Source organism: Larus michahellis, chromosome 6 (genome assembly GCF_964199755.1).
Source record: "Larus michahellis chromosome 6, bLarMic1.1, whole genome shotgun sequence".
Taxonomy (NCBI): domain Eukaryota; kingdom Metazoa; phylum Chordata; class Aves; order Charadriiformes; family Laridae; genus Larus; species Larus michahellis.
In genome coordinates, this window is record NC_133901.1 from 12426813 (window position 1) to 12439634 (window position 12822).

The following is a 12822-nucleotide window of genomic DNA, read 5'->3' on the forward strand; positions in this document are numbered from 1 at the left end:
ATCTCCGAGGAATGTATGGAGCAAAATGCAATCTTTGCAGTCAAATTGTGTTAGTTTCTTATATGGTGACAGCAAGAAAAGCTCTCCCAGAAGATTGTAAATCAACTGTGGTCCAGTCAGTCCGCTTACAAATGCTCCTCATTTTGTGCACCGTCCTGCTACAGCGAAACAGGGATACTGGCTCTGACGTCGGGCAGATTCAACAGCCCCATGTCCTGCCCTCTACACTTCTGCTCCAAAGGAAGATGTGCAAGTGAGCGTGGCACACCAGGCTTAACTTTAAAAGCTAAAGGCAAAATTAAGTACTAAAGCTACATCCATCATTAAAGTGCCTGGCATTTTATAGCAGTGCCTTATAACTTGGTTATCGCTTGGGCTTCTCCCGAGCCAGTCAGTCAGAGAACCCCTGTCTCTCCCCTCTAATACCAGTTTGGACATACCCCATAGCAGAAGCAGTGGAAAATGCTCCAGATGGCGTGGGAATGATCGGGGCAGGGAGGAGAAGATGCTTCCCTTTATTTAACTGATCCACCTGCAGAAGTGAGGGGCTGGCAAGGACTCGGGGCTTAAAGGGAGACGTGGAGAGACTGGATGGGGAAAAAAAGGGGTTCCAGCGTGGATCACCTGGCGCTAGCTGGGAAATGTCCCTGCCAGATCACCCGAGTGCTGGCTGTGTCCCTACTGTCGCGGTCCTGTGCTGTTGGCAGAGAAGCCTGTGGCTCCCCGCTCCGTGCACGGCTGGCCGGCACAGCTTGGCTCCGGCTCATCAGAGCCAGCTCTGCTTCAAGCCCCCCCATCTCCTCCTGCTGATGTCCCAGTTCCTCTCCAAGTTTGTGAGGTTCCTCATGTATTTAAATTATAATATTTAATTCTTGTACGTGCATGTAATTAAACTGCTGTGCAGTCAGATCCGTAAAAAACTGAAGATGTTTAGACTTGGCAAAAGACTGTAAAATCTCTAGCTTCTCCAGGAAGTTTGTTTGCTTCACACTTACCGCTCAGTAATGTTAATCAACCCTGTGAGGTGACGATTAATCTGGCCAGGCACAGTCTGAGTTACAGAACAGACTTTTCCTTCTGGGGGAAGTGGTGGGAATGCGAAGTGGAGGAGGTGGGTGTGCGTATTCCCTGGCTCCCCGGAGCCAAAGGCGGAGGGCGAGGAGGGTCACCTGCAGCCCCGCAGCGCTTGCTGGGGACGGGCTGGTGCAGGCCACCGCGCAGGGTTTGCTCTCCTGCAGCCTCGAGTACATTTAAATGGAGAATTAAGCATGAAAACAGCTAAGCTCCCTGTGCTCGTTTGGACGTGGCACTGGTCTGTGCCCGACTGAGGTCTGTTGGAAAGGTGCATTTCTGCAGCAGCCTGGTGAGGACGCAGGATGGCGGAGAGAGGAGGTGCAGGCAAGCAAAGGCACTGAAGGAAAGGGGAGTCTTGCAGGGCTCCCCCCACCCCGAGCCACGTTCCGGTGTTCCCAAGGGTCCTTCTTAGCCTGGGTTCCGAGATAACAGTGGTCTCTGGTGCCACCCCAGGCGCAGAAGGGATTTATTTCCGTTTGTCGCGGGTTTGTTGAGCCTTTTGGTGCTGCAGTTCTCTGGTGAAGGGCTTCTCTGTGTTCCCTCTCAACTCCGCTGACACCGGGCAGACCCAGAGGTCTGGGTCGGTCAGGCTGCCCTTGCTTCCACAGCTGGTGTTTCTGCAGACGCTGAAGAGCAAATCCCAGAGGGAGGTTACACTAACACAGCTCTGCTTCCAGCCCTTGCCTGCCCCAGACCCCAAGGAGCCAGCGCCGAAGCTCCGGGGACATTCTGCGTATGGATCTGCGGTAGGGTATTTCTTTGCAACCACTTTGAAGACCCTGAGAGCTTTGTCTGTCTCTTGGCAGAATCTAATGTGTGGGTTTTTTCCATAGTGAAATCCTCCATTTAGGTATTTATTTTCTTAGCAAGCCTTGAATTAGGAATAGATTCATACTGAGAAATGCCACTGAGCATCTGGAGTGCGTTTTGTAGTACCAATCCTGCTCTGTTGAAACAAAGACTGTCAGTTTGAATTTTGCGATGTTGTTGAGATTTAGATGTGAAATGACAGCCCAACAGGCAGTGTTTTCTCTGTCCCTGCTTTGCATGCATGACTTCTGTAGCAGTCGCCTTGAAATTGGGGGAGGTGGAGAGACGCCACAAGCTAGCACTGAGCCGCTATTGACTCTGGTGCTAGCGCTTATTTACACGGAGCCTTGCTGTGATGAGGGCTTGAGCCGTTCTGCTCCAGCCAAGGGGAATAGCGAGAGAAGGGCAAAGGGGCTTTTCCTCTGGTTTTGCTCCCAGAAGTTTGTGCTTTTTGGGTTATCCTCTAAACCTTGCTGCCTTCCCAAGGGTAATCTTCTGTGTCTAAACTGATCATCTTTCCTGTCCTCCTTACCTTATACTCTACCATAAATGAGTGTTAAAAACATTAAAGCTTTGTGTTTGGGATGATTTTCTTAATCCGATTTAAAACTCGCAGTGCTTTTTTTTTTGCATTGTGGTGTTCGAAGTTAACTGAGGCATAGTAGGTGAAAGCACAGCAGCTGGGCTGCCTAAATACCTGAGTGAAATAGTCCTGGTATCTGTGTCGTTGATCTCCAAAACAAATTTGCCTTGTTACAGTGAGCTAGTTTGTCTTTTCCATTTATTCTGCCAGCCTACATGCTAGGGACTGGGGAGAGGAACACAGTCCTGGCTCTCGGGCTGTAAGCTCTGCAGAAGATGCCTCGAACCCCCAAGCTGACGTGCTCTGGTTATTCCATGTATGCGCCTGATTTCTGAGGGCACCGTTGTTAGAGCTGTCCAGATGGCAAATATGTTTTATTCAGGAGTTTAATCCTGTCAAGCCAAGCCAGGACGGAGAATGCGATGCGTAGTTAATCCAGTTTGTCAGACTCTACCTTTGAGCTCTGTTCTGCAGCCTGCCACCAGCATCCCTCTTTGCCACACCGATCCCTTCCATCCAACCTGGAGCCTCTTGACTGATGTCCACCTGCGAGGCGTTGGTACCGTACTGCACCACTTCACTGAAATGCTACACGTCCCTCTGCGGCACATCTGGGTGCTTTCTACTGGGCAAGAGTGAAGGCTTAGGACATTTTTGTTGCCCATACTTATTTTAGAGCTAGACAAGTGTTACGTGACCTCCGTCAATCAGTAGGCAGAGCTAATTTTACTGTTTTCAGTGTAATGGTGACCGTCAGTTAGTAGCTTCACTCCCAGCAATGTCAAAATTTTCCAAGGGCTTTATAATGTTGAAAATATCCAGGCGTGATTTTTTTTTTTTCTCCCAAATGACACCAAGCAGATAATTAGCACTTTATACAGTTAGAAGATTGCGCGTTCTCCTGTGTAAAGAATACTCCCACATAGGTAGTAACTGAGAAAATACCCAGTCCTTTGGCTTTGGAGTTGTTTTTGGTGATAGATTCCTTAACTTCTTCAACAATGCGTAGGAAATCCACGTGAGGAAGGAACTGGAGATGCTTTGTGCCGTTGGCTTCTCATCAGCAGAACATCTGTGTTTTAAGATTTCTTGTAATGTATTGGAAACAAAAGTGATTTTTTAAGAAGAAAACTGAGTGCGGGAATCTTAACTAGCAGCTAGAGGAGAACTGGCACCAAAGTTAAAACTGGAACCAAAATACAAATTTAAAAAGACTGATTTCAAAACCATGGTTATCTTTTAGCAGCTTTTAAATAAAAATTGACTCTATTCTTGGACTTTTCCCACTGGGTGTGTGGGTTAGTTTGTTTTGTTGGTTTGGGGTTTTTCTTTGAGAAAATCAGACTGAATTGTAATTGTTTCCCCTGGCCTTCACATTTAGCAGTCTGTAGCGTGGCAGAAATTTTCTTTTACTGCCTACAATCCGAAGTCTTGCACTCTCATACCCGTGAGAGGCTAACACGAAGCAGACACAGCTGACTTCCAAGCTGCCTGAAGCGAAGACCAGCGAGACTGGTTGCCCTCTGCTCCTGGGATCACCCGAGGAAGCGGTGTGTCCTGGTTAAGAGAAAAGATGGCAAAATTCCCGTGGGTAATCTTTGCTTTACTTCACATTTCAATTTCAATTAAACTATTCCTACGGTTTGAAAATTTCCTCCCTTTTAATAAAGTATTTCATATCTAGGAGGATCTGTAGAACGGACTCATTTAAATACGGTGACAGATGCTGGGCTGTTGCAACCTGTTGCGATTCCCACAAACTGCGCCAGTCCCTGTTGCCGGTAGTTACATGTAGTTTAGCACGGGGCTTGACAGTCAAATATCTGTTCCCCAAGGAACCGGCACAGCTCATTACATATGTCTTCGTTGTGAAATCGCGAGCTTTCAGTCTGTCTTTGCAGATCTGCCTTGGAGCGCAGGCAGGAAAGAAAGTGTGTGGCTTCCCAGCTGGTGGGAGAGGCTGCTTTTCCAGAGGCAGCATGCGCTGCCCCTGACCTCTGCCTGCTGCTGCCGGAGGGGGCGATTGCTGCACCCCTCCCGCGTTTGGACTCCTTCCAAGCTGAGAAGTGACCAAAAAGGTTAAGAAGGGTGTAGATGACTGTCTTGTCTTCTGATGGCCCTCTGAAGGAGGGGAGCAAAATAAGGAGAAGCTGTGGTTTTGGTTCGGTTTGTAGTCCCCAGAGGGGAGCCTACGAGGGAATTATGGCTGGTTATTATGGCTGGTACCTGGTTATTGGTTATTATGGTTAATATTAAACTGGTTATTATGGTTAATTATGGCTGGTAGCCAAGGGTGCTACTGGCTGTTTCTTTCAGAAATGCAAGTGGCAGATGAGCATCCGTCCTTTGTAAATCCCTTAAATGGAAACCTGCAGTTTCCATGTCCTCCCTCCCTCCCCGTTCCTTGTACCCTCCTGTTGCACAATGAAAGCAGTATGTTTGGTTGGTTTACGTGGGAGCTGAGCACAGACAGACCGAGGCAGCTGCAGCTGAGCTCCCAGGACCAGAGTTGTTCTTAAGAACGTTTATGAACTTCCCTCTTAAACAGCACTAACAGATCGCTGCGCGGGTGTCAGGAGCTACGAAGGGGACAGATAGCAGAGGCATCCGCTTGGGTTTTCTGTAGGGTTTGGGGTCACGTTATCAATAAGCCTCTGGCAGGAGGGGTCACCAATCCTTCTTACACCAAGTAGGACTTCTTCCTCCTTCTACATGTCTTTACTTCTTTCTCTCTCACCAAACTCCTGACACAGAGAGGACACTGCACCTCTCGAGCCTTCTGTGGCTGGCTCTTAAGGGATGCTGTTTAACAGCCACTTTAGCTCATGTTTAGGAAATGAATGATTTGCCTTCATGCATGATGCTTCCGTCCTCTTGGGTTCGGGCACTGAACTGAGATCCGCCTGAGCACAGGCCTGTTGTGCATCGTTTCTGTGATGTTTAATCCGTGTGCTGCCGTGCTTCCCTCGAAGCCTGCTACATTATAAATAAATGCCTCATCTGCTGGGCCAGAGTGTCCAGTGAGGATATGTGGGTTTTGTGTTTATCTAATTAATCCTCAACAGCGCTAGTGCTCCTTTGGCTGAGGGCATCGGCGTTTGTCCAAGGGACTATTCCAACAGCGCCTGGTGTAAGCATGAGCTGATGAACAGACCAGCTAGCCGAGGGAGAATGGAGGTGTGCCAAGGTGTTTCTAGATACTTAAGGCAGACAGTTGTCCTTCCTCCTCTCTCCTCGGTCGCTGCTGTATCTCACGTTGCAGCAGCAGTGAGTCTTAGAGCACAAATAAGCCTGTCCTCTCCCTTGTCTCGAGTGGGAGTTTGCTTCTAAAGTTCAGCTGGAAATGAGAGACATCTGCCTTCCCCGTTCTGCTCCTGGAGAGATCAGAGGACAGAGCCGTAGCACAGACCTGTGTGACGGATCGCTGCTGCTGCAGCAGTGCCGAGGGAAGGCTGCTCTGCCATGGGCTTTGGTGAGTCACTGCTGCTGTTTACTCGCAGGCAGCAGGTCCCGGTTTGCCTGCCGCTGCCAGCCCCGGTGGTACCGGCTCCTGCTGCATCCAAACAGGAGCAGGCAGGGCCTGGCCAGCTGCCAGGGGTTTCGCTCCTGCGCGCGCTAGCAGAGGTTAGTGGTGAAACGCTGTGGCGGCTGGTCTTGAAGCAGCTCGTTCTGCTGCCGCAGCGCAGCTACGGTGGCTCGGGGGCTTCCTCCCAGCAAAGGTTTTGCCCACTTGCCGCATTGCCCAGAGTGACTTGGAAGACTCTGCTTCCACCTCTGTCCCATAGCAGTGGTGCGTTACTCTGCAGTAGCTCTGCAGAGGTCTGCAGCAGCAGGCTTTTGGTCTACGAGGGATGTCCTCAGGTTTTCTGAAGTTCATTAACAATTTTGTAATGTTAGCGTCATTCTAGTGACTTTGGGTCAGGGCAGCTGCCTGCCTTGCTCTCTTTTTGGTTAATTGTTCCAGGTTCCTGGGAGTACCATGAAAACAGCGGGTTCTTAGCCTGCAGGATAGAAATAGATTTAGTTTTACATTAATTGGCTCAGCTCTCATTAAAAAACTGAGTTTGGGCACCTTTTTGTGTGGCTACTTGAGCCACAGTGAAATACGTGTCTAGCTGCTGGGGAGGAATGGCAGAAGGTGGACTTGGTGTCCGTTGCCTGTGGATTCGCCTTCATAAACAAGGGACGTGGGTGTTGGTTTTGTTCCTGTGATTCCCGAAACCTTCCCTGTGACTTCTGGCTCCACCTGCTCTGTGTTACGGAGCAGCCCCCTGGTGTAACGTGGTGCTCTGATGCTTTCATTGATGTAGCAGTATCTTTTGTGGCAGGTATGGCCCTAAGGGGCACCAGTTAGGTGGATCTCTTGGCCTGTTAATGGTGTCTCTGCTTACGGCTGCTGTATGATCTGCTTTGCTTAGGCACTAGCTGATGATGGATTTTGTAGCTGTTAAATTAAAGATAATTGCAGGCTTAGGAGGGCTGTGTGGTGACTACCAGAGGGGGGTGGAATATGTGCAAGCAAAATGCGCAACGGAGATTAGCATTATAGTGGTGGGATCCATGAGAAGCGTACAACAAAAAGGAAACTTTCCTCTTCTTGCTGGCCCAGATCCTCGAGGGGATAAATTGCGTCTCTTGGGTTCTGCGTCTAGTCTGAGGCCTTCCTGAAGGGGCAGAAGGATTTGGCTGCAAATGGCTTGGAGGTGCCAATCCGCTTCATACTGATGGAGACAGTAACGAGGCGGCCGGCCCTGCCGCAGCACTGGAGGCAGAGTGAGCCGAGTGGATTCCACTAATGCCTCCGTGCTGATGCTGGACCCCGAGAGCCTCCCTGTAGCTCTTGAATGAAAACATGCCTTTAGTGACACGGTTAAAAAAGAAAAAGGCCTGACAGCAGTTGTTTCCATGACAACAGAAAGACTTGCCTGCAATATTTCAGCTCATCAGCCTGGAGAACGGTCTGATTGATAGTTACATATGCGTGGTAGAGAGATGGCAGAAGAGGGGAGGCCAATTATATAGCATTTTCCTTGTCCTTGAATGCCTGTGGCTGCAGCAACTGTGGAGGATGGTTTTTCCTTGCTTTTTGTTGTTTTTTTCCAAGTGAGAATGGCCTGCATGTCCCTTGGAAGCACCTGCCAGCTGCAGATGCATGACCCTCACTGTCCTAGGCTCTCTGGTCCAAAGCCTCTGCCGTGTGTGCAGGGAATACGGACATTTGGCTCCTTGCCTGGTGATTAGCAAATACTTATTTACAATATAAAGAATATCTGGGATGGGGAAGAAGTGAGCTTAAGCACAGGCTTCCAGCACAAATAATCTGCGCTTGGGACATTCCTCTCTTCTCAGGCTGTTTAATGAACGTCTCAAAGGCAAGATGCACGTGGCTTCAGGAGAGTAACGGAATGATTCAGCCTTCAGGAAACCCGTGGTGCGTTCAGTGCACCATCCCCCAGAGCACCAGCTTTGAGCCGCCTCTGGGACATTCACACGATGAAGGGGCGGGTGGCCGGATTCTGCCCTGGGAGCGGAGTAGGAAGGGGATTTCGCAAGTGCTGGAGGAGCTGTCAGAGGAGAGGGGGAGGGGTAAAGGTGCTTTGGGAGAGCACGAGATGAACGCAAAGGTGTGGGTAAAGCATTCCCAGGGGAGGGGTTTTGCTGAGGTCTGGGGACAGCATGGCTGTTGAGTGGAGCAGGAGCCCTGCCAGGGCAGGCTGGGGGCTGCTGCTGGGAGGGAGCCTTGTGTCGCCTGGAGAGCCAAGGCTGGTGCCGGGGCTGGTGCTCTGCGTGGTGGCGGTCCCGTCCCCCACAGGATTTGTGCTCCAGCTTTTGTCCACCGAAACCTTTCTTTCAAGGCTGCTCGGTTCAGTTGATTTTCATTGCACAGTTGCCAGCAGGGTTTTCCTTTTACCTTAGGTAGTGATTAAAAATTGAGACAAAGACTAAGACAGCGTGATCTCTGGCAAAGTGTTGTCCCTCTGCCCCCAGACCTTACCCATCGCAGAGCGCAGCTTGTCGTCTGCGTTGGGCAGGGCAGCGCAGAAGGAGCCTTGTCCCAGAGGCTCCTGGCTGTGCCCGGGGCCCTGAGACAGAGCCGTAACGCAGACTGCAGCCCGCCTGGGCGGCAGCGGCCACAAGCTGTACCTTAAGCCTGGATGGCAGTGTAGCCCAGGCTTAGGGCAACTGCAGGCTTAGCATAATTAGCCGGGTGTGCTTTCTAGGGCGTTTGCTGGGTCTTGCTGGGTCTTGTGAAGAGCTGATGGCGAGCTCTTCCAGAGAAGCTTGGGAGACAGCGTGCTGTGCCCTGCACAGCACCACGTGGTTTACGGTTGGACAAGGTGATCTATGGTTGGACTCGATGATCTGAAAGGTCCCTTCCAACCCAGGCGATTCCATGACTCTGTATCGCTGTAGCACGCACTTATTTCCCCAAGTAGGACTGGGAGTCACCTTCAGGGAGCTTTTAAACAGGAGAAGTACAAAGCAACCTGGGCCTTGCAGCAGAAGCACTGCAACCCCGAAGGAGAACGCCTGCCCGGGGAGAAGGGCCTCACTGGTGGTCGGAGCCTCCAAGTGCCAGGGAGAGGAGCATGCTTGTGCCTGACTGGGAACAGCCCTGAATCGGGGGAACGCTGAAGCCCCCTCTGCCTCTGTGGGGCCAGGATTTCTGCCTTAATTCCAGTCGATCGCACTCCTTGAAGGCAGCGATGCTCGTTCTTCTTGATGAGCTTGATCCATTGCCAAAGAGAGTTTAAAGCAGATGCAACTTCAGTCAGTACCCACTGGTAGGACTGCAGCATTTTGGGTTAATAGCCCTTGGGAAATGTATATTTTGTGGAAAATATTTGAGAATGAACATTGAATGTTCCCTTAAAAATAGATCCCCAGAGACAACAGATGCCAGATTGCTGCTCATGAGGGAGGCTGTTCTCCCTGGCTCCTGTTGTAGTTTCTTGATGATGCTTTTGCTTTTGAATATGAGCAGAAACATTCAAAATAGAAACATTGTGATGTGTTAAAATGGAACAAACCTACAAGAATCTGTGATGCTCTGTCATCCCTCCCTGGGATATGTAAATGATGCCTTTTAAAGCGGTTTGAGTATGTATGCAGCCCTCCTTGCATTAATGCTCTTGTTGCAGTCTGTGGTCCCTCTATTTGCAGCTCTGTTTGCCCTCACCTGCAACTCTGTAACTGCCCCCGCGCTGCTGGGGTGACACTTACCCTGTACCCGACTCCCTGTACCCCGCAATGGCTGACACCGCTGGGCAGCAGTACTGCGATGCCTGCTGTGTCTGGTTTCTCAGGGGACATGGCTGCCACTGATGTGTGAGTCACTTTGCCTCCCCCCCATCTTTTCACCCCTCATTTCCTAGCTTTTAGTCTGTAACATCCTACTAGAGGAAAAAATGGACCTTAGGAGAGACACCATTAGTAGATAAGTCACTGGCACGGTAATCATTCCCATAGCAGCCAGGCACAAGCCGTGCCCGGTGACAGCGGGCTGCAGCCAGCGCTGTGTTGGGCCCCAGCGGGGGAGGCTGAGCGGGGCTGGGGGAGACTGTCAGGAGAGAGGAGAAAGGACTGGGGGGAGCTGCTGCTGCCTGGGGAAGAGCCCAGGAGAGGCTGCTCGTCCGTGGAGACCCATTACTTCTCTTCCCAGCTGGCTGCAGGGGAGCTTTCCCATTCCCTTTTCTTTCTCTCTTTTTTTGACTCTCCTTCTTTCCCCCCCCTCAAAGGTAACAGGACTGTTAGTCTGTGAGCCGTCAGCAACGGGACCCCATCAATAAGTCACTGTGGATGTACAGGTATCTCTGTCCTTTGTGCAACAATAGTTTTTTTGTTCCCCCCCCCCCAAAACTAAGGTGCACACAGCGGCTTCAACCAGAGGAAAGATGACTAAAAAAGCCCTGCAAACAGACTGCAGACTGGCTGCTCCAGGCCCAAGGACAGGAGCAGGGAGGCATTTCTGTGTACGTGAACTCGACATCGTGTGTTGTGTTGTTTCTGTAACCTTCTCACTCTCTTTTTCAGACAAGTTCAGAGACTCTGTTGGATCCTCAGCAAATCCAAGCTTTTGACCAACTCTGCCGACTGAACCGAGGAACCTCCAGAGTACGTACCGCCTGTTTTCCTTTTAGTTTTAAATTCGGGAAAAGTGTTTTGCATGTTATCAAGCCAGATATTAGCACTGGCGTGGTGGGCTTCGGCTTTTCTCTTGGGTTTTGTCTAGTGCTGGCAGTTTAGTGTGCGTAGAACTGGCTGTTTCACATCACAAGGCAGCCACGCTGCCTGACAGAGCTGGGAATTCACTGGCAGTGAAACCGTGGAAATGCCTCTGGCGTTGAGGCTGGGCCTGAAAAGTGTCCACAGTGTGAGGTTTCTTGGATTCTTTTTAGATTTGCAAATAACCTCCCCGCCAGACACTGTGTGGCTCCCGCTATGGCACAGACGGCTCACACCTCCTGCCCCCTGTGTTGTCCCAAGGAGAGCGCAGCTCTCTCTGTCCCTTGCATTGTCCTTGGGCCTCCTGCCCGTTTTGGCTGCAGTTGTTGGCACTTTCAGCTCTTTCTGGGATTGTTTTTCAATTATGTAACTTTAAAATAACCTAAATACACATGGAAAGCTGTTTAGCTCAGGACTGTTGTCCTGCACTGAGCTCTATCGGGTCACCACATACCATATATACCCTTTTCGTTACACCTGTTAAGGTTTTCCCAATTGCTGCAGGAAGGTGAGCCCCCCATGAGTGCTTTGTCTTCCTGCACCTTGCACGAGTGCCGCTCGGCAGCGTGCCCAGGCCGCCGGATGGTGATTTCTCTGGGTTTTGTCTTGCAGCTAGCTCTCCTGACAGAGCTGTCTCGTAGCCATGGCGGTGAAAAGCACGGGCTGCTCAGCGTTTCCCAAGGTGACCCGGCCACCAGCAGCGTCTTCCAGAATGAGAACTTCCAGCTCCATCTGGCCCCCCCTCCGCTGGCTGAAGACTAGCCCTCTGGCTGCGGCAAGGCCACGGCTGGTTTCAGGTCTCCGTGCTGGGGAGCCTTTCCATCGCAACACTGGACTTTCTCCCCCTTTGCGGCCTTTCCCAGGACCCTCTGTGCTGTGTCAAGTCTCACTGGGTGCTGGTGGGTTTGTAGCAGTGGGTGGTATCCCGGTTCTGCTGCCACCTCTCGCTAAATCAAGGCAGCTGGGCTGGAAACTGAACTCTGGGGGCAAAGCCAAGCATGCCGAAGCACTGCGCAGCACTGGGCTACCTGCACTGACCTGGAGGCTCATGGCAGCGGGGGTAACTTTGCCAAATAACTGAGTCAGCTCCGTTCCACTGGAGGAGTGGGGTCCTGTGCCCAGAGCCTGTGTTCCGTGGTGCCGTGTTGGTTTTGTGGATGGGTACCATACCTGGGTTTTAACTGCAGTACTAGTAAAACCAATCATTTTGCCAAGGCCTGGCCCACTGTCTCCTGGCAGCAGCCGTGGGAGCTGAGGGTACAGAACAGGCAAACCTGGAAAAGGCTGAAGAATGCAGAAAACGATACGTGTGTGAACTAACCTGCGCATGGTGTGTTCCTACAAACTTCCATTAAAAAGGCCCTTGGTTGAACTTTGCTGCATGAGCTGCGCACAGGGGGAGCGGGTCAGAGGGCTGCTGCTCTGGCGGTGCTGCTGGCTGCTGTTTTCTCAGTACAGCTGCCACTGAACTGGGGTGCATCTTGTTACTGTGGGTGAAGCACAAACCTCCCCGCTCACCTTGTTGTACCTACCTTGAGGGGCTCAGGGTGTGCAAAAAGGTGCTGCAGGCCCTTGGGGGCTGCGAGGGGGAGAGGATCTCTGTGATGGGTGTGACAGTCAGAGAGGTTTGTCACTACTAAGCTCCACTCACAGTTTTGCAATACCAAACTGGGCAGTGTCCCTTCCCAGAAGTACCTTTATCGCTCTATCACACAGCTGCAACCCGATAGCAGTGGTGTTTCTATACTGTCACCCGCAATGCTGCTCGTGAAACGCGCTCCAGATCCTGCCCTGACGCTGTGTGTCGCGTGTCTGGTGAATGCTCTCTCACCTCTTCCCCTGGTCGTTTTGTCCCTAGCGCTTGGGCCCGTTGGGGTACCATACCCACAGGGTCCCAGGAGGAACACGGCAGCGGGCGGGCCTTGCTCTCCACGCACACGGAACTAAGGCGCAGAGCCGGGGGCTGTCCCTGTGGAGCTCACACTGGGTGGCAGGAATAGGGGGCAGCCCAGCTGGGGAGCAGTGCCAGCGCCGTGCACCCTGGGGGGCCCAGTGCACTCACCTTCTTCCCACTAGCATTAAGAACTACAAAACGGTGCCCCAGATGGATGCTTCCAGCCTGCGGCCAC

General features: G+C 51.5%; 1 protein-coding gene across 7 annotated transcripts in view; it reads left to right on the forward strand.

The window, feature by feature from the left end:
- VPS8 (VPS8 subunit of CORVET complex) overlaps positions 1 to 12065 on the forward strand; it is an 81792-nt gene extending 69727 nt beyond the window's left edge. For 6 of the 7 annotated variants that reach the window (XR_012587711.1, XM_074592575.1, XM_074592578.1 and 3 more), the window contains 2 exons: positions 10502 to 10582; positions 11306 to 12065. Coding sequence is in view for 5 of the 7 variants with exons in the window: in XM_074592575.1 (XP_074448676.1) it covers positions 10502 to 10582; positions 11306 to 11455 (231 nt within the window). In the remaining 2 variants the exon portion in view is untranslated. Of the gene's footprint in view, positions 1 to 10206; positions 10276 to 10501; positions 10583 to 11305 lie in introns of all 7 variants that reach the window. The other variant, XR_012587710.1, reaches the window with a different exon arrangement.
- Positions 12066 to 12822: the final 757 nt, after the last annotated feature.